Source organism: Phaseolus vulgaris, chromosome 11 (genome assembly GCF_051622355.1).
Source record: "Phaseolus vulgaris cultivar YP4 chromosome 11, ASM5162235v1, whole genome shotgun sequence".
NCBI lineage: Eukaryota > Viridiplantae > Streptophyta > Magnoliopsida > Fabales > Fabaceae > Phaseolus > Phaseolus vulgaris.
Window position 1 is genome coordinate 49,781,174 of NC_143508.1, and position 21,344 is coordinate 49,802,517.

General features: G+C 31.0%; 3 protein-coding genes across 5 annotated transcripts; 1 reads left to right on the forward strand and 2 right to left on the reverse strand.

The window, feature by feature from the left end:
- The first annotated feature begins 528 nt into the window (after window positions 1-528).
- LOC137823877 (UDP-glycosyltransferase 74F2) lies at window positions 529-9,976 on the forward strand. The gene is made up of 4 exons (XM_068629190.2): window positions 529-635; window positions 835-1,550; window positions 7,656-8,369; window positions 9,158-9,976. The coding sequence occupies exons 1-4, from the start codon at window positions 539-541 to the stop codon at window positions 9,872-9,874; spliced, it is 2,244 nt and encodes a 747-aa protein (XP_068485291.2). The 5' UTR covers window positions 529-538; the 3' UTR covers window positions 9,875-9,976.
- LOC137824250 (protein RBL) lies at window positions 2,609-5,615 on the reverse strand. The gene is made up of 5 exons (XM_068629809.2): window positions 5,505-5,615; window positions 5,297-5,368; window positions 3,552-4,585; window positions 3,248-3,467; window positions 2,609-2,878 (listed from the first exon to the last, which is right to left on the reverse strand). Exons 1-5 carry the CDS (start codon window positions 5,521-5,523, stop codon window positions 2,832-2,834), a joined length of 1,392 nt encoding a protein of 463 aa, XP_068485910.1. The 5' UTR covers window positions 5,524-5,615; the 3' UTR covers window positions 2,609-2,831.
- A 1,707-nt stretch (window positions 9,977-11,683) lies between the features above and the next one.
- On the reverse strand, window positions 11,684-17,976 carry POP1 (ribonuclease Ps). Of its 3 annotated transcripts, none has more exons than XR_016517597.1 (12): window positions 17,741-17,976; window positions 17,195-17,282; window positions 16,316-16,773; window positions 16,018-16,114; window positions 15,712-15,822; window positions 15,351-15,635; window positions 14,487-14,605; window positions 13,945-14,404; window positions 13,510-13,618; window positions 12,837-13,420; window positions 12,211-12,378; window positions 11,684-12,094 (listed from the first exon to the last, which is right to left on the reverse strand). XR_016517597.1 is itself a non-coding variant. In XM_068632078.2 (12 exons), the coding sequence occupies exons 3-12, from the start codon at window positions 16,762-16,764 to the stop codon at window positions 11,896-11,898; spliced, it is 2,646 nt and encodes an 881-aa protein (XP_068488179.1). In that variant the 5' UTR covers window positions 16,765-16,773; window positions 17,195-17,282; window positions 17,741-17,975; the 3' UTR covers window positions 11,684-11,895. The 3 variants fall into 3 exon arrangements, 2 of the variants coding, with proteins under 2 accessions (XP_068488179.1, XP_090153683.1); XM_068632078.2 differs by having other exon boundaries at window positions 13,880-14,404; window positions 17,741-17,975; XM_090297557.1 differs by lacking the exons at window positions 16,018-16,114; window positions 16,316-16,773; window positions 17,195-17,282; window positions 17,741-17,976 and having other exon boundaries at window positions 13,880-14,396.
- Between the last annotated feature and the right edge of the window lie 3,368 nt (window positions 17,977-21,344).

Genomic DNA, 21,344 nt, shown 5'->3' on the forward strand with positions numbered 1-21,344 from the left:
GTGAAAATGTGATTTAAGGAAATCTTAATATATTTATATTCTTTTATTAATTTTTTTTTTGTAAGTAACTATGTGAATATTTATTAACAATGTTCAATATTTTAATGTATAGAAAATATATGAATGCTAGTACATAATATATATATAGATATATATGTATATATGTGTATTACAAGAGAATAATTATGACTTTTTATACTAGTGTTATATAACCCATGCATCAACACGAATGCCACACTAGTAATTTGAACATTCAAAATTATGTTGAGATGTTTCATACGTTCTGAAATATCAACACATTGCTAGACTTTTAAAGTGCATCAGCCAAACAAAGAATATGAACTTTATTTATCCCAGAAGTTATACCAAGAGCTAGAGGGAAATTCAAAGTTAATTCATCATCTCAAAACATTGAGCAACAAAAAGGAATGAATTGTTTCTTCAGCAAGCATTTCTCATCAAATCTTGATTACTCAGTTATCTATATATAAACATATATATATATATATATAATAATTAAGAAGTTCCAATCAAATAGATGGAAATGCAATCAAACATAACAATGAGAATTTGCCAGCCAAAATTAGAAACAAAGGAGACCCCAGAATCACACTCCCTGCTTGTTCACCTTCCTGGTTTGTATGGCTAATTACCTCATCATCCACCAAAACCATGTTCTTGTTTTTCCTTTTTTTTTATACCCTTTCAAACCTTCAATCATATTACAAATATATATACATGCGTGCTTGATTAAGTTTATTGGTAAAAAATAAATTATTTTAAAATCATTATTTTTCCCATGATGTGCTTATTAATTTCTTGGCTTTGGTGTAGGTTATGCAGAAGATGATATAGGTGCTCAATTTGAGTATGATTATAGAAGAGTTAGAGTTTTTGGTGGACGATCACTTGGAGATAACAGATCAATCCGCTTCAACATTGTATATGCAGTTCCTATGAATTGTGATGTGAACAAGCTGAAAGGTGTGTTCCAAGGAGAAATTTACAGTATCATAATGCCAAAGGTAACCATATCAAGTGAGAATGGTGAAATGGAAACTTGTGAGGAACCAAAATCAATAATTGAGAGTCAAATGCAAGCTAATGAGGCTTTAACCTCACCAAAAGCTACAAGTGATTCTGTGCCTCAAAAGGGTGAAGAAGGAATTTCACAAAATGCCAAGAATCAAAGAGAAGTAAATTTTGAAAGTAGTGAAAGGAAAAGGGTTAATGGGAAAGAAAGGAAGAATGCTTCTGCATCAGGAAAACCACCCCAGAAAGGAAAAAAGGAAGGTATCATGGATGAGACTATTGGATGTAAAATTGGTGAGAGAAAGGGCAAAGAAAAAGTGGAAATGAATGGTAAACTTGGTGATATTGGATCATCAGAATGGATTGGGATAAAGGAGGTGGCTGCTTCTGCTTCACAAGCTGTGACAAGTTTGCTGAAAGGGTTCAATGAAGATGAGCATGTGCTACTGTATACTAGTGCAACGGTTCTGGTGTTGGGACTAGGTGTTTATGCTTCTTACAAAAAGCTTCATTCTCTAGCTACAACATAAAGAATCCATCTTTTTCATATGATTTCGGCATATAAACATATATTTAAAGTCACATTTTATGATCATATCTGTCTATTTTTTCTGCACTAATAATAATACATAGTTACTAAACTAATTGTAAAACAAGCATGACAAGTTTTATAATCATAAGATTGAGGCAGGTCAATAGTTCCAGGCCAATTTTTTTAGTCTTAAAAACATCATTAAAGTTAAAGCCTTGAGAAAAAAGATTAAAGTTAAGTAAACTCATTTGATTACTTCACAGTTTTTTAGCTTAAAAATTACTTTAAGTTATTAGTTTCACTATTGAATATGAATTCTTGGATTTTAGAATTTGCAATAAAGAAGGAAAAGATCCTGAAATTAACTTATATCTAGAAAATGTTTATTCATCTACTGGATATCAATCTAGAATGAGGTCAATCAACTGATGCATACTTAATTAGTCTTTTAAATCTCAGAAAAATTCAAATAAATGCCTGATTTTTTTAAAGATTTCAATTAGTTTCCTATTTTTTTTCATTTTAGTCTTTAAAAAACTGTTTATAAGGTAGAGTTTGTATAATCAAAGTAGGATCTCTTACAATTAACTTGTTTTAAATTTGTATATAAACTAGCATGTTAGAAAGATAAAAATTCAAAAACTAAATTGCTTAGTTACTCAAGTATCTGATGTCTGCAACCACACTGAGTAATTTCGAGTGAACGTACTTAAAAGATAAGCAGGCATGAATTGACAATAACAACTCAACCTACATTTTATATTTGGATAAATTTCTCTTAAATGCTTATAGAAAAGAAAAAAAAGTTAAACTTTTCTGAAAATTAAAATCATAAATTGGTGAAAAAAATAATAATTATTCATAAATTAATTAACTTCTAAAATGGTTATCCAATTTTTTCTTTTCCATTTTCTTCTCTTATAAAAAATGTTTTCTATCTGATGAAAAATTCTTTCTGGGTAGGGTAGCAAAAAACCATACATAGCAAAGGACATACCAAACTTCACTTTCCAAAATTAATGCAAAATGTGAGGCAAAGACAAGAAATAGGAGACATGTACACACTTTATACTCCTAATTGAAACTTTTCATTTTTCTCTATCTCCCTTTTGTCATTTCATGTCATCTATCATATCTACACTTCTGTTTTTTCCATTTCTAAAGTAAAAGACAAAGAAAAATTTACAAGAATTTACAATAGTCCATTTATTCAACCAAAGATTTACTCTTCGGATTTTGATGGTTTGCTAGATTGTGACTCCTTCATCTACTGTGAAGGAGTCCTCCTTCTGTTAGTTCCTTCTCCCGAAGTATCTGCACAGAAATTTTGAAGATTGTAATATTAACTGAAAGAGACATGTTTGGATTCAAGTTTGAAGACTAAGTTTGAATGAACTTCATTCTGTAAACTAAGTTTGCAAAAATAAATCTCCTTTATTCAAACTCGAACTAGTTTTTTCAATGCAAAATTGAGAGGAAACTCAATTTACCAACAAAAAACCATTGAAAACCAAAAAAAAAATCAGTTTTCTTTTGTAATAAAACAAAATATAAAACAGTTGAGAGGTCCAATTCGAATCCACAAAATTAGGAAGATCAAAACTCAAATGCAAGAGTTACAAATTGGTTGTTCAATAGTTAATTTTCCTCATTCTCAAAAGCAGGTTCAATGGTTGACATTACCTCCAGATGGACTTGAGTTATTGCTGTCCACCGACTCAGGAGAACTTCTTATTAACTTGTCTGTCAGTTCAGGAACATTATAGGTGGGACTTGCTGGCAGGAAACATAACTCTTCTTGAGACATGTCAGAGTCACTGAAATCAAGACCTTTCTCCACATTCTCCACATTCTCCACAATTTCACCTTCTTCAACTTCATCACCTTTAGATCTTTTCACCTCCTGAAATGATGTGAACTTAGGACGAACTAAAAGTTGATCAAGAAAGAAAAAGAAGACCAGTATGATCATGTCACTCTACCTTACCTTCTCAGTCTCAGGAGATTTCAAGTCAAATTCATCTTCTCGCTCTACAAAAGGAACAAATACACTGCAGTTCTCTGAGACATCTTTGGCCCAGACATGAATTTTGCCAGCCAAACAAACGGATACAACAATAGGACGTGCAGGATGCCATGCTAAATCAACAATGCTTTCCTTAGGCCCTTCAAGGATTTTCACCTGTATAGCTTTATCCCATATGTAAATCTTGTGTCCTCCTTTACTAGCAGAACCAGCAACAACCCACTCCCCATTGTCACTGAAGCAGGGTGATTTCCAGTGAGAAATCATGGTTAAATCTTGCATCTCCCGGATCAAAGTCAAGCAATTTGATCCTACAGCCTGCAACTTATCAGTACCCTTTAGGCCACTGAAGTTCCCTTTCAGAGCATCAAGTGCTTTAACTTCATCTTTCAGAGGTAGAAGATTTTCATAGATCCGGATTATTCGATCACTTGAGTTTGCTAGAAGGTACCGTCCATTTCTGCTGAACACAATGTTCTTCACTTCACAATCACCAGGGATAAGAATCATGGCATGCACCTCATTTTCTATATAGTCAATTAAAAGAATTTTCCCCTTTGAGGTTCCCACATAAACCAGGTTTCCATACTTGTTAAAACACGCAGGAGTTGGTGAACAGAAAGTAGTTGCATCACTACAGTCACACCTGCTATGTAAGACACAAATATGAAGCGAAGTTGTTTTTTCTGTGTTCAAGTCAACAATCAGGGGAGGAACTGAGAGAGGGCATGCCAAGCAAAGTGGTGGTTTAGAGGAACGTGGATGAAGACGAGCTTGTAGAGGGTTTTTCTGTAAAACTATTCTTGTTATCCTATTATCATTCTTCACATCCCATAGTGTCAATGACTGGTCAGCAGAAGACACAAGAAGATGATTACAAGACCTCGACCAACAGACACTGTTTATTGGAGATGAACATTCTTCATCTTTTAGCTCTTTAACAATGCAACGGGTTTCAAAATCCCAGATAACGCACCTTCCATCTTTGCACCCAACTGAAACAATTTATCAAAGCAAGAGTTAGAGAGATGATAATGTATACAATACCACCAACAATGATTTATACAAGTTTTACTTTACATTTACTATTATGTTCATATAACACACATTCAATCAAGTAAATAATGGGCACATGCTATGCTATGCTTCAACACAAATAGCTGCTGCATAAATCACAAAAGATACCCAGTAAATAGCTTTTTTACCGATACTAAATCATACTCCACTTTTACATGATACCATTACAAAAATAAAAATGGAGAATCAAGATTTATATATTCACACTCAAAAAACATCATTTTTACAGTTCTCGTATAATAACACACTCTCAATAGAATTCCAGTAAGCATACCTTTTAATATTCAAATAAGTTCTGAGAAAACAAACCTCACAAAAACTTTAGACTCATACAAGATGTTTTAAGAAAAATGTGAGAACTGAAAATACAATCTTTTAATTGTTACATGGTTGAAAAGCATTGGACTGAGTCAAAAGTGTGACAGTTTCTTGAAAGAGAAGATAACAGAATGAGAAAATGGAAAGTAAAAAATTAAAAAACAGAAGAAGAAAATATTATTCGTTAAAACACCCTTCAAGAATTACTTTTTTTTTGCTTTTGAAAGCAATTTTAATGCTCAAGAATTGGAAATAAAGAACTCAAACCTGAAAGAAATGAAAAAGACAGAAGGGTAAGTAAGAAAATTTACCAGCAAGAAGTGTACCACGACGATTGAAGGCAATGCATTTGGCATGCCCATAGTCCAAATAGTCGTCCACAACTTCAATGTGGCACAAAACAATTACAATTTTAGTAATTTCAAGAGTTGGCTAAAGAAAATATAAAATGAAAAATAAAAAATGCACCTTTTTAAGCAAAGGTTTAAAAGAAACTGTGTTGGGAAGAAGAAAACGAACCAGAGCTAGATGCGGCCATTGTTGCAAGAAACCTGAAGCTGAAGAGAGACAGAGAGAGAGATGAAGAACTGGAAAATTGAATGCTTTGATTATGCAGAAGTAAACGAAGAACTGAAAAAGGAAACAAAATAGATTGAATATATAAGACTTCTGAAGATTGAAATCATTTTTTACATGGTTTGATTGAATTTTAATTATTTCATATTTTTTTGAATATTTGAAGTCATATTAAAAAGTTTGTTTGTTATATTTAATATTTAAAATATTTTTTAGTCAAATTTTGCTGTGAAGAAGATGACATAACTGTCATTAGTTAGTTAACTGAGAAGTTAAAAATGATTGACGTCATCTTATTGACAGCAAAAATAAACATCAAATACTTATATAAAAATAAAAAAATAAAAAATTTAAATAATTGATATAATACAAAATTTTAAGAACAGATAAATTAAAATATTTAAATTTATAATATTCTTAAAAGTTAATTCTGCTTTTATTTATATTGGTTAAATTGAGTTAAAATTATGGGAGTCGAAGATGGTGATACTTGATGGATAAAAAAGTGCAATTAAGTTAATATTTTGTTCATAATTTTTATAATTTTGGTAACTGTGATGGTTATATAATGTAACTCATCAATTTTCTTGGGTTGAATTTTAATTTCTTATTTTAAAGGAAATCAACTTATTGTTATATATATTGATAAATCATGATGTTAACTTTTTTAATGTTTGCACTTTTGTTTAGACTATAAAGCAAATATGTTGGGTCATATGAAAAATAAGAATTTTTTTTTATAAGCAATAATAAGAATTTTTTTTAATTCTCGTTACAACAATAACAATCAATTGGATCAATTTAAAATGTAAAATGATAACTAACTAAAACTTAATAATTAATAGTTAAATATTAATTTGAAAAGTATTTTATAAAAATTTATTAATAATAAAAATTACTTTAAACACTAATATTTTTTTAATTTATAAAATTATCTTTAATTTAATGAAATAATAACTAATTATTTTATTTTTTAAAATTATTTTTTATTTAATAATTTTCTTATATTAACCATGGATTAACTGATATTTGTTCTATAATTTTCTTGTTGAAGTAATAGGAAGATCTAATTTTTTTCCTTTTTTTAAAAAGTTAAAACACTTTCAAAAGTATTAATTATAAAGTATTTATATTATATAAAAAAAAATTATATTATTAAGTAGAGATGATAAAGTGGATCAGATCTGATGACCCGTTAATCCGTCATCATTTATACAAGTGGGTCAACCTCTTAAATCCAACAACCCATATTAATAGTAGTAATATTCTTATATTAATATTTTTAATATAATAATAATAATTTTATTATTTTTAATAAAATATTATTATTATTATTAATTTAAGTAATAATATTAGTGTTGTTATTATTATTAATAAATAATTTATTGTTAATTATTTGTAAATAATGTTAAATTTATTTACGAATTTAAATCTTTTTATAAGTTTATAGTTATATATAATAATCCTCATACAATATTAATTTTATTCTATTTTTTAAAAAAAATAATAATAAAAAAGGAGATACTTCAATGAATTGCACCTCAACTCTACACTATAGGCTAAGGTTTCAAACACAAAACCATATCAAGATTACAGCATGAACTACACAAGCAGCTGCAATGCTAGAGCAGTCACACAACACAAGTATCACTTCCCTAACTATTGCTGCAGTGCTTCAACACCTGCATCATACTACAGCTACAGAACCAAAAACAGCACAAAAAGTACCCAGAATTGACTCAAACTTAGCACTAAAAGTAGTTATTAAACAAGATTTCAACTAACCTGTGTTTCATCATAATCAAAATTTAAGTTCTGTGTATTATATGATACAAGATTTGTATCATATAATAATTGGTAGTGGTAGGTAAATTTACAATTTATTGTAATGTGCATCTTCTTATCTTCCAAAATATGATCCCCTATTTTTGCATTAAAAATATGATCCCTTGTTTTTACATTAAGTGTATTTATGTCAGGCATAAAATCTATGACGTTGTTGCCCCTTTTTCTACTAGTGTTTGGTGAAACAAATACAATAATTTTTATTGAAAGATGAGACTGAGTATTTATTGGCCTCATTATTGATGAAAGATGAACACAAGTCAAAGGAGACGGATCATAAACAAGAAGCTTCATTCAGAAGCAGAAATGGAGAAGGAACAGAAGACAAAGACAAAGAGAATGCAGTGTTTGGTGTTGGCATATCCACACCAAGGACACATAAACCCCTTGCTTCAGTTCTCCAAGCATTTGCAGCATGATGGGGTGAGAGTAACACTAGTCACCACCCATTTCTACTGCAAGACCATTCCCAAGTTACCTGCTTCCATCACTCTTGAGGGCTTTTCTGATGGTTTTGATGATGGTGGGATTGCAGAAGCAGAGAGCATTAAGGCCTACTTAGACAGGTTTTGGAAAGTTGGGCCACAAACATTATCAGAACTACTTCAAAGACTCATTACTTGTGACAACCCAATTCACTGTCTTGTCTATGATTCCTTCCTACCTTGGACTCTTGATATTGCCAAGAAACATGGCCTAACTTGTGCTGTTTTTCTCACACAACCTCTCTTTGTTAACTGTGTCTATCACCATGTTCAAAAGGGGAATTTGAAAGTTCCCTTGGAAAACAGCAATGTTATTTCCTTGCCAGGGTTGCCACTTCTTCAACCTTTTGATTTGCCATCTTTTATATACAGCTATGGTACATATTCTGCATCTTTTGAGCTTGTTCTAAACCAGCTTTCCAACATTGAAGAGGCTGATTGGGTCCTTTGCAATACTTTCTATGATCTGGAAAAACAGGTAAATTATCAGTGTTCATTACAAAAAGTCTAGACCATTGTTTTTATAAGATATAAATAGTGTTTTTTTTATCAGTAATAGAAAAGATTATATATGATATTCCAACCCTTTTCATGTTTATGTACACAAAGAAAATCACAAAATACATGAACTCAGGCCAAAAATAGTTTAATGCTGTAATGGTGTGCAGTTAGCTGCAATGGTTTGATGCTGCATTATTTTAATATAGGCATCTAGATCCACACAAGTATTATTTATTCATAGTTGAGAAGAATATTAATTTCGTTGAAAGCATCAAACATATATAATTTACTTCACATCATGTTATTGCTTAGAAATGACAAACTACTAAAAAAAAATTAAAAGTTTACCAAGAATAAAATCAGTGGAAAAATTGAGAGATCAGACTTAAATTGTTTAAATAGATTTAAAAAGTGGAACTTTTTTAAACAAATGAAAGTTGCAATGAAATCAATTTACAAACCAATGTTTAAAGTTTCCAAATTGCTTATTTCCAATAAATCCTATGGTTCACTGATATCAGATTTCTTCATCCCACGAGTATATCATAAAATATTCATAAAAAGTTATACATATTTGTGAGAAATTGCATTTCGACTAGGGATATAGATTCATATTCAAGTCAAACATTGAAATGGTAGTGTAACTAGTTGCATTATAATGATTCTTTTTTCCCAAACTGAATCAAAATAGTTTCAATATACCAGTTAATGATGCACTTTTTTGATATTACACCTTCACCTACAAGACTGCAAAATATTCTGCAGGTAGCAGATTGGTTGATGAAGATCTGGCCAAAGTTGAAGACAATTGGGCCAACTATACCATCTATGTTTCTGGACAAAAGAGATAAAGATGATGATGAGTATGGCTTCAGCCTCTTCAAGAGTGAAGAATGTGTGAAATGGATGGATGAGAAGCCAAAGGGGTCCATAGTTTATGTTTCATTTGGGAGCTTTTCAACCCTAAGTGAGGAGCAAATGGAGGAAGTAGCTTTTGGATTGCAAGAGAGTGGCTGCAACTTCTTGTGGGTGGTTAGGGCTACTGAAATGGGAAAGATTCCAAAAGGGTTTGAGAGAAACTCAGAGAATGGTTTAGTGGTAACATGGTGCTCTCAATTGAAAGTGTTGGAACATGAGGCAGTAGGATGTTTTGTGACACATTGTGGATGGAACTCCACATTGGAAGCTTTGAGCTTAGGAGTTCCAATGATTGCCATGCCACAATGGACAGACCAAACCACAAATGCAAAGCTTATTGAAGATATTTGGAAAATAGGCCTAAGAGTTTCACCTGATGACAAAGGGGTTTTCAGAGGGGAAGCTTTGAAGCATGCTATAAAGGAAATTATGGAGACTGAGATAGGAAAAGAGATCAAGAAAAAAGCCATACAATGGAAGAATTTGGCAGCAAAGTCAGTTGATGAGGGTGGAAGTTCACATATGAATATTAGAGAGTTCATAGATAGCTTGGTTCATTCATAATGAATCTAGTAAGAATGTGGTGCAACTACTCTTTGGATAATTGTTTGTGTATCATTTAGTTGAACTATTAGTTTGAACCAAAATTTCTTCTCTCTTGAGTCATATCCCATGGTAATGAATTAGCAATCCTCTAACATCATAAAATAATTTTTAAAACATTTACACATCTTTACCAAAGAAATTTTAATTATACAATTTTTTATTTAATTTAAAAAAAAATCCTAGATAAAACGCATTATTCTTGATAGTTTTTAAAATTAAAATAGAGAAAAAAAAATGCAAGATTAATAATTTGGGGCAAAATTTCGAATATATTTTTACTTGTGGTCATCAATTTGGTGTTTAGATTTATTTTCTGTGTTAGATAACCAATATGATGATTAGTGTTTGTATTTGTTTTACTTTTCTTTTATTAGTTTTTTGTCTTATGGGGCAAGATACTGATGATTGTGTCATATTCAATAACTTTGGTGGATGTCTCAAGGTTGAAGATGATGACTACGCATCTGAAAGAATAAATCTTAGATCATTTTGAAGAATTATTCACAAATGTTGAATATCATTTTGGTTCATCTCTTAACAATAACCAAACATTTTCAAATTCAATTATTTTCTCATTTGAATCTTTCATAAAAAAAAATTCTATTTGCGAGAATAGTATAAAATCTTTGTCAACTCAATCGATCATTCTTTGATTGACTAATTGTTTGTAACATGGATTATATTTTTGAATTGCAAAGTGAAGTTTGTTCTATCAACATTTTAGTTTACTTAGTGTCCTCTTTGTAACATGTCATGTTTGTTGTATTTTTCTTTGATTCTCTCTTAATATATAATTAATGACTCGTCAAATCCAATAATTAGGTCTTCAACACATTCAATTAGGATCAAATTAGTATTATCTTCTCTTTATAAGACAGAATTTCATGACTCTTATACGTGGAGTCTAATTAGTGATTTCAACTTGATTGGGTAGACAAAAGATACTCTACACTGAAATAAGCATATGATACTCGTGTTTGGCATCAATTAGAGTGGTGGAAAAAAAAAAGTATGAGGCAATAAATTATAATAATGACAATAAAATATATTGGAGTCCATAATACACTAAAAAACAAGATAAGAGAAATAAGATGAGGAATGGCTTGTTAAAGATAGAGAAAAGAAGTAAAAAGGAATAAATATAAGAAGTATGACAAAGAACAATAAAAAAGAAGATTCTAAGAAAGTTTTCAATGGAGATTATAAGGAGGACAAAATCTGGACTAAAAGAAGAAAAAAAAATATAAAAAGGCTCTCAATTTTCATAAATTCTTAGATATTAAATATTTTACCATCCAAGGGTCACTAAAAGACATGTTTGGATGAAATTATGTTTGTTGGAAAATCACATGAAGAAGAGTTACTTTCATAAATGCAATGATGATTGTAACTATTTTATATGTTTCAAGTAACTCTGTCATATGTACTTCTTGAAAGTATAATGATACATTTTTCTTTAATTATAGAAATTATTATATGTTTTTTCAAGAAATCACAATTAATTAGGAATTAATTAAGTATTAAATATAAATTTAGTTGAGTTAACTTTAGTTTAACACGTTTTTTCCTCTTCAAAATCATGACATGCTCCCTATAAAGAAAGTCAACTCCTCTTATAAATCAATTTTGAATATAGAATGAAATTCCTCTTGTGAGTTCAGATTAAATGTTTTAAGAGCATGAAACAGGCCCTCCTTCTGATTGATCCCTTAACTCATGAGCCTTTCAAAAGTCAAATGCGATATAGAATCACAGCAACAAAACAACTACATAACATTAGTAACATTTACTAAAATTAATGAACAAGTTGCAGGGCCAAAGTGCAGTACTTACAGGAATTTCAAATGTCTAGATTATACATAAGATACATAAAAGTTCAAGAAATCTTCTTCGCTTTCCTCTTTTCTGGTAAGGAAAATTTTGCCTATTCGTCGCTCTAGAAATGTAAGTAGCACGGTTCAGTCCAGCATAAAAACATTTTACAAGAATCCAATGTCATTTTCCTTATACTCAAGAACGATAGAGGCCAGAGCAAGTCTATATGCTGTAGATCTCAAATTCCTGACAAGTACGTATATTTCCCTCCTTCTCTGTTTCATAGGCATCTCCTTCCACTGCTCTTCTCTTAAATGAGATAGTAAAACAGCCTCACAAAAGCCCTCAGCAACAAGACTCTTGCTGCAATGACATTGCACTCGGTAAGATTCTCTACAATGAGACACTTAAATGTTCTTGTACATATTTTGCACACACTAGTAAATGATTAAAGTAAAAAATGGATAAGATTTTACAACCTTCCTTGAACAGAAGCTGTTGTGACAAAGCCAATAGGCCACCGATGAGATTTTCTAGAAATTGCATCATCTGGTATCTGCATTTCCCATCTACCAGAGGAATGCTCTTTGAAGTATAATCGCATTGCAGACTGAGACATTTGAAGTCCCTCTTCACTTCTCTCTGAACTGCAAAATATACACAACATATATACTTATATTTAAAAGATTTATATTAGTCTGCACTAAAGTTTAAATTTTAATATCTTTTCCAAGCAAGGAGAAGAATGAATCATTTCATCTTTATCTTGTACTTGAAGGAGTCGGTAAAACCACAGACACTATACAATGTATAGAACCATTTGTAAGATTCCATCTGAATTGCATGAACCATAAAAATAATGTTGCTTTGTTAGTTGCTATTTTTTACCGAATCACAGCCTATAATTAATTGAGAAAGTCGCAAAAGAAAAATAACTCCTTTGAAATAACACTGGCACATCATATTCTATTACCTTGACCATGACAAAACATAGGTTTTGGCTAAATCAACAGCAAAATTTACTAGAATAATGGATCATATCCAACCAAAAGAAAATATTATTCTGAATAATAAAATAGGAATTCATAATTTCAATATTAATTACCTTTTAGTCCATAAAAATATATCAGAAGTATGTGGTGCACAAATAACTGCACCCTCTTCAAAACATCCTTCCTTGAATGGATGAAGATGAACTCTTACAAAACATGGCTTATGGTCATATATGTCAGAGCTTTTATACCTTGGATCAAGCTTTAGTTCTCCATTAATAAACTTGGAGATTCCAGCCTCTCCATCTGCTGCATAAGGAAACAATAACAACTGACCAACTTTGGTTTCATGGAGGAAAGTGGTCAGCATAGAACCAGTCCTAACTACAGCTCCATCAAACGAATTACCCCAAGAATCAGAGTTTGAGATTTTAAAGCTACCGGGACAAGGGTTTGGTAATGAATTAGTGTTGGTCAAATCTTCCCTGGTTGAAAGATTAGGAGTCTCCATTGCACTAATCATTTTTTCAAAAGTAATGCAAACAATACCCCATGGAGGTTGGATGGGAACTCTCAAATGCCTTATGGATGGAGGACGAAGTTCTTCCTTTTTATTAAAGGCAGCATCTTTATATTCCATTAGGCAAGAGTATGCCTTACAATCTGGGAAATCTGAAGGGAAAAGTGGTAGCCCCATCTGGATAAAGAGAAAAATACTTATTAGTTACAACAAAAGGCAGAAAATTTGCATTTTTATGCAGTAGGGGATGCAATGCAAATACTCACTTCACATGTAATCCAGTGCTTCTCTTGCAAACCTATTGCATGTGCCCCATTGGAGATGAGCGGAATCCAGAAAGCTTTGACCCAACTTAAGGGAAGTATAACGGACCATCTATAAGCAAATCACAGAAGCATTCATTGTATAGTACATAAAGGAAGGTTTTGACATAAATATTCAATGCATTGTAAGGAATCATGTCCAATCTCAGCAGGGCATTAAAATTTAAATTGAAATATGTTTGTCATATTATTGTTCTTGTATTATAATCTTAAGCAGGTGATCACAAATACCTATTGTTTGTTTTCAACAGTAACAGTACTAGATATCAGTAAATTCAAAAAATTAAAAGGAAAAATAGATTAAAGAAGTTACCCTATGCTCAATTCCTTCATATCATTTTTTAAAAGAAGAATAGGGCAAGATCTCGAGCACTGCACCTTGGTTGAAGAATTGGCCTCTCCAGAATCTATATCATCAATGCAGAAATTAACCATTCGTTCATGGTGTTTCTCCTTGGAAAGGACACTGTCTTCTACTGGGGGCCTCAGCCCTCTGGTGGTAGCATACCATAGATCATCAATATTAGACTGGCTATCTTCAAGTTTTGACGATGATAATGGAGATAAGTCTTTATTCTCTTCCAAAATTCCTCCCAGTTCAGCAAGCTCTTTGCATTTTGTTTCAGATGAATCACTCGAAGTCTTAGTTGAAATGGGCTCCACTGGAACAACACTCCTCTTCCATGGCAATTCTCGAGGATCCTTAACATTAAGAGGTAATATAGCACAAGAAGAAAAATGTTCTCCATTTTTCAGTATGGTTGAATTTCTATTCTGAGAAATACACTCTTCTTCAATAGCCATGTGTTTCTTTAATTGCCAATGATTCTCTGAAATACTAAAGCCAAGAAGAAAAATAAGCCATCTTTGATCACTGATGTTAAAAAAAGGAAATGTTTTGCCTAAATTAAACAACGAACCCTCCAACTGGATGCAGTATCTTTTGAAGAAGTTGAAATGTCCCTGATCCAATTAATTCTAATTTTGCAAGCTGACCCTCAAGGGAAAAGCAATTAATTAATATGCCCCTCTTCTCCATCTGAATAAAATAAATATATTGCGAGTGAGTTTATATACAGTTTACAATTTTTAATTTTTCAACTTCATCAGGAAAATTAAACCTTAACCAAGCAACACCAACCAAATTAGTGATTCATCTTCATAGAATTTTAATCTGAAACATAACATTTTTTCCAATCTCTACATTTAAACAGTTTCCTAGGATGATTAATAAGATTGTGATTTTAAACAAAAACCTTTTCATATGAAGTTACAGCATTAAAGAAATAATGACACGTTATCAAGCTGAGATGTAAATGCAAATTATGTTCCATGACCCAACCATGCCCATTCACTGGGTTAATGAAATGCAGCACTGACATGACATGAAAGCCTTTCAAATGGACAATAGCAGTGTAAATTCAGATTATTTATAACACATTGATAGACAAACTTGTGAAGACCGACAGAAAAAATAAAGGAAAATATGGCAGAGTAAATAGTGTAGTTATAGAATTCGTTAGAATTGATTAACAGCAGGTAGGGAGCTAGTTTAAATAGTAGAAGGGAAGTAGGATCCCCCATTCAGCATTTTAGCAATTCAGAAAAGAACATTAGCTTTGTTTGGAAGGAAAATACTCTTGTTTGTACTTTAATCATTGAAACAACTGTTTTCCCAATCCTTTCTTTATGAAATATCAGACTCTGATTTTGGCTTTATATAACACACTACGAAGAAAAAAGTACAACAGGAAGGACCATGTAAGCTGAGAAAGAAAGTGAACCTCTTTCCGACAGGCAATTTTTAGATTATCAAATCCTTCTTCAAAGGCAGAAGCATGTATCCACACCCAAAGGTGTCTATATGAAGAACCATGCTCCATTTTGTCTGATTTTTCACATAATTCAACATCATGTTTGTTTGAATCATTACTGATACCATTTTGTCCAAAAGAAGTATAATGATTTCGTTCATCTAGCTGTGTACTTATATTTTGTTGGGAAGTTGGTTGCCATATATAGGTCACAGGAGCAATTGGAGGAGAAATGGGACCTCCAACTTGATGCAACTGTAAAGAAACGAAATTTTTTTTAGTTTAACTAAACCAAACTGGCAGTTACTGGAGTCAGAAATAGATTACCAACCATTGCAATTCCATAGGTTGCACCGGAGAGAACAGAGTCATCATGATTTTCAGGATGTGTTGTTGCTGGAGAAGGTTCTAGTACCAATCTTAATACCGACATTAATGAATCCTGTATACAATAGTCAACCTTAAATAAAACAGAAAATTAAGCCATCACTTTTTGGGGCTGAGAGCCAACAATAATTGTTTCGAGCAAGCATTTCAATATGTTTCAATCAGAGAACAACGCATTAGAAAGTCTTAGACTCGGATGCATAACAAAGAAAAGGAAGAAATTTCCAACAAAAATACTAAAACAAACTACCTCCGGACCCTCCAATTGGATAGCAGTGCAATAGCTTGCATCATGTACAAGCACCCCTTGTTTGAGCCTTTTCAAGAGTGCCCTTGAACCTTTCCCTCTGCATAACCACAAACAAAATTCTTGTTAACGTTTCCAAGGAAATGATAAAACATTCGTGCTTGTTGCATCAGGTTTCCATAATAAATTCAAGCAAATCCCAACAAAATCAAAGTCTCAAACAACCCTACACCATGAAATTAATTAGCTTCAAGTTCCCTGTTGACTCTTTCATACGTTTCCTTTTAACCCAAAAACCTACCTTCCTTGGAGACACAAAGGAAGATGGTAACCCCAAATCTTGGTCATAGCAAACCGCTTTGCATGCCAAACATGAGTTCTCAGCCTCTTGGTTCCATCCCCAGAAGTGCAAAAGCCATTCTCTGGGTTGTTCTTAAGTTCATATCTCCGACGAACACGCCGAGGAAGCTTCTTTAATTGATCCTCATCCACACCTGATTTAGCAAGAGCGCTGCCAACTATACCCAGTTTCTGTCTCTTTCTTCTGCACCCTTTCCTTGCAATTTGGTTGTCAAATGCAGTTGTTCTTCTCCTCTTGTTCCTTCGAGCCGTATAATCATTGTTTACTCTGTTTTTTATGATAGATTGAAGACTCTCGAGCTCAACAGCACGGGATTCAGCATATTTATGCACGTTGATTGTACGAGGTGGTGGTAGTATTTGAGGCCTTTTGGTTCCTTCAGCAACCATGGTGACGAACTAAGCAAATTAAAAAAACGTTAGTTTACAATGTTACATTGTATAGACACAAAATTATGCTGTGAAGCATAAATAAAGAAACCTTTAGCATAATTAAAGGTTCCTATCAGAATTGAACTAACACTGCCATAGTCCAAAAGGAACTAGAAACAGGGCATGTAGAAATAGTGTAAACAAAATATACTTAAACACTCCTATCAGCTTGGTTTAATAACTAATATTCTCATTTGTCCATAGGAAACAGTACAGGCAAACCAAAACTAGCAAATTTTATAGTATCCTTTCTTTTATGTGTATATATCATAGGGATTTTCTCAATCCCCAATTCACAGATTCCCCACATTGTCTAACTAACCATAAATAGAGATAACCAAGTCACCTGTCACAACCAATAATAAAAATAAAAGGGACAAATGCATACCTTCCAGCTAAGTAGAACCTGATGATGCTTGTAGAGCTATGCAACTCAGGTGAACAAATTCTTTGTCACCAGTACGCAAAAGAAGGACCTGCAAAGATAAATCATGGAACACAATAATTTAACCATTTTATTCAACCAAACTACTAGAATTAAAAAATATCCCGACAGTTTTCTTACAATTTCTATAAAAAAGAAAGTTCTAAAACTTCTGAAACTACAAATCATAAACCTTCACTACTTTTTTTAAATTGATACAACTTTTCTCGATTAAGGCGATCATGACAAGGGAAGGGAGTGTCAATATGTAACTTTCTGGAAATTTAAAACTGCATAAATTAATCAATTCATGGAATTTTTTTCGCATTATCTTTTCAAAAGATAATAGTTAACTCATCTATAAGCTGATATTAGTTTTTGGAGAGATATATTTCATCTTTTTCTTCGAATTTCTTTTTCCTAAAAGTATTTACAAGTTTATCCAAATATGACAAGCACCATTGTCATGGTTGTGGAAAAGTGAGTTGGGATAGGTGAAAGAAATTTTACCCTGAAACGTGAGTTGTGACCACTTTGCCGCAGAGAAAAGCTTCCGATTCGAAGAGTTCTTCTGAGCGCGTCGTTTCTGTTTCACAGTTAAGCCAAGAAAGAGGCAGCGGAGCAAAGCGGCGGAATCGTAGGTGGCGGAGCGAAGCGGCGGCGGCGGCGGCGGGGTTTGGCGACAGCACTGGCTACGCGGGAGAGTGAAAATCAGACTCAGAGTGAAGATGTTATTTTTGTGTGCTTTTTTAGTTTAATTTGAATAAAGATAAATTACAAATTAAACGGTAATCTATAAAAATTAAGATTTTTTACAATGATTTAAATCTATAATATGATAATCAGAAAAATTTTAAATATAAAATTAACAAATATTTTTACAAGACCTAAAAGTATGTGGAATCATATTTGAAGCAACTAAAAATATTTAAATCATAATTATTTATTATATATGATAATGTATAATTAAATGATAACTTATTAGAGTATCCACTGGGAAATTTTAAATTGAATGTGAGAGAAAATAAAAACGAATTAACTGTCGTTGATTTTGATTGGTTTAAATTTATAAAAATAAAAATCAAATCCAAATCAAAGTAATCTTTTTAAAAAGATTTAATTTAGATTATGTATGATTAAAAACTTTAAAAAAAAAAAATAATGATGCGAGATTATATTAGACATGTTGAAAAATAATGTTTCATCATAATTTTATTATTAAAAAGTGTCTTCAGGACACAAATATATAAATTATTTTTTATTAGGTGAGACGATATTAATAAGTATACAGAAGAATTTCAAGAATTAATAATAAAACAATATTACTATTAAAAAGGTATACATTCAATAAAAAATATTACTTTCTGTTTAAAGTTTTCAACTTTTCGTTATTAACAAACTGTATATCATATATAATTAGTAAGAGGAATGTTATTTATATATTTAATATACATTATTGAATATAATCTTGATAAATATATATCAAAGGAAATTTTCTTATTAAATGAAACCTTTATTTTAATTTTGTCCTACTGCTTCATATAAATATCATTAATAATCTAATATATTTAATAAAAAAATATTTTGTTAAAAATTTACTAAAATGATAAGAAGGAAGTATGGGTAATATATTATATATAATTGTGCATCAATAATCACATTTTACATCATTAATCATTCTCAATCCAAACAAACTAATAACACTATAAATTACGCTTGACTTATGACTCACTATTACGATAAATTCTCAATTTCATCTTCTATGACATCAAAATAATTTGAGACTTCATGGAATACTCACAAATGTGCATAATTAAGCATGTCTTATCAAAGACTAACTCCTAATTCATCCGAACAATTTTTATAGCCTAATAAAGTATAAGAGAGAATGAATCATTTATGACAATTTTCACCGAAAATTAAAAAATAAAAAATATGAAATGAAATTACAAAATGAAGAAGAAACCACAATTATAAATGATTGATAAGTCGAGGAATATTTGTCTCCTTAAATTAACAATGTAAAGATTAAAAAAAATCAAAATGTTATACTATATAACCTAAAGAATTTTCTCTCACGAGCATAAGATTTTGTTGAAAATGAGTTTTAAACTTATTACAAAATTCAACATAAACTTATTTATAAGATGGACTTAGATTACTAGGTTTGTCCACTAATCAAGTCCTTCCAATAGATCATAAATTAACTAATAGAAAATAATGTCCATAAAAGTAATGATAAAAGTTATAGAAACAAATACAAGACTCAATACAAAAATTTAAAAATCCAATTTTAATCTTAAGTCTTAGTCTCATAAGTTGGGTAGTTCTTTGCACAAAATCTTATAAATATAGTGCAAGAACTTCCTTCAGTTTCAAAATCTTATAAATGTAGTGTAGGAACTTTTTTCAGTTTCTCACAATTTGATATCTTAATATATATGATTTAGACTATCGATGAAGCCAATATCTCATTTGCATGAATGAATTTTTATACTTAACATTACAAACTACATCTTGTTGAAAATATCTTTTTGTCATCCAATCAAGTAATTTCTTAACCAATTCCATTCATTCATATTATTTTCAATATCCAAACATAATAGTTTTCGTATACTTTCCTATAAATTAAAGAAATTAAGTAAACTTTGAATCTTATAAACGAGAATGGTCACTTGAGTGAGATATTCTTGCTTGAGCCCCATCTTTCTAAAGGAAGGAAAATTATCTTAACTTCTTTCTCAACCAAATATTCAAATATCACTTCAACATTAGTATATTTTCACTTGATCGACGAAACTCTAAAGAGAGAGAATTTTTACCATGTATCTCTAGCTCGAGCATTCACTTGTCACTTAAGCAACCAAAACTCCAGAGAAGACCTAGTGCTAATAAGTATTGTCAGTTACTTAGGATGTTGCTTGAAGTGGATATTGACATTGAATGCTTCATGGAGTACACTAGAGGAAGAATATGAAGTTATCCAAGTTTAGAAACTCTCAACAATCAGAAAGAGATTTATGACTCTTTATTTCAAGCTTCGTATAAGGCTATCTTTTGAAGAAGATAAAGAAGTGATCAATTGTTAAGTGCCAAAACACTGTCAAAATCTTTTTGTAACCCTAAAAACTTTATAATGAACATTGCAGTGTTCATATAACAAACTAGAAAAAGTTCATATATTTGTATATGCGGTAAGACACTAACACTTTATAGTAAACAAACCATTTTGATCTTTGTGATCACATTCTTATACAAACCAATTTGTTTAACAATGAATGTCTATGTTCCAAAAAAATACTCAACGTCTTAGTTAAGAGTGTCTGTCGTCCAAAGAATACTCTATTTTAGCTATAAGTGGCTGCGATCTAGATAATATTCATTGGGTTAGCCAAGAGTGACCAATGTCTGAACAATATTCAGTTTTTAGTTAGGAATAATTGTGTTCCAAACAATACATGAGTTTTTAACAAAAAAATGAACAAGTGTTCAAATAATACTCAAGTTTTTAACTAGAAATAGTTGCTTTTTAATAATATTATAACTTAGCGTAGTACTTTAAAGAGTGAAACTTACTCAGTCGATTAAGAACCCAACATAATATACACTATGAAACAAACCAATATAAAAATTAAAGAGTAAATATTTTTTCGCGTTATCCTTGTTCATTGCATATATATTGTAATGCATTAACTAAAGAATGAGAGAGTTGCAAATTAATTTTAAGATTTTTTACAAATAGTCTATTACTTAATATTTCCACGTATTTTCTACACAATATATAATTATTCTATAGTATATAATTATTATGTAAGAATGAGACAAAAATTAAAGTTTATGAACAAATAATTAGAACATCTGTATGTAAGTATTATTTTATAATAAAGATAAATGAGACTTCTTATATATTTTTCAATTTGAGACATTATGAATGTTATAATGCTATAGGTAATTGCAACTTCTTTTTAAAGATACATACCTTTCAAGTATGTATATTTATATTTTTGTAACGTTAATAAATGTATTTTATTATTTTTATGAATAATTAATTAATATAATAAAAAAAGTAATGCATTTTAAAATATATATTATTTTATTAAAATTATTTTTTATT

Excerpts from the sequence above, each read along its gene's own strand:
- LOC137823877 (XM_068629190.2), top strand. The coding sequence starts at position 539 with ATGGAAATGCAATCAAACATAACAATGAGAATTTGCCAGCCAAAATTA. Across the intron at positions 636-834 it reads CCTGCTTGTTCACCTTCCTG|GTTATGCAGAAGATGATATA; the intron begins GTTTGTATGGCT and ends GCTTTGGTGTAG. Across the intron at positions 1,551-7,655 it reads ACAAAAAGCTTCATTCTCTA|ATGAACACAAGTCAAAGGAG; the intron begins GCTACAACATAA and ends TATTGATGAAAG.
- LOC137824250 (XM_068629809.2), bottom strand. Across the intron at positions 4,586-5,296 it reads TCGTGGTACACTTCTTGCTG|TTGGGTGCAAAGATGGAAGG; the intron begins GTAAATTTTCTT and ends AAATTGTTTCAG. Across the intron at positions 3,468-3,551 it reads AATCTCCTGAGACTGAGAAG|GAGGTGAAAAGATCTAAAGG; the intron begins GTAAGGTAGAGT and ends ACATCATTTCAG.
- POP1 (XM_068632078.2), bottom strand. The coding sequence starts at position 16,764 with ATGGTTGCTGAAGGAACCAAAAGGCCTCAAATACTACCACCACCTCGT. Across the intron at positions 15,823-16,017 it reads TCCAATTGGAGGGTCCGGAG|GATTCATTAATGTCGGTATT; the intron begins GTAGTTTGTTTT and ends TATTGTATACAG. Across the intron at positions 12,379-12,836 it reads ATATTTTTATGGACTAAAAG|TTCAGAGAGAAGTGAAGAGG; the intron begins GTAATTAATATT and ends TATATTTTGCAG.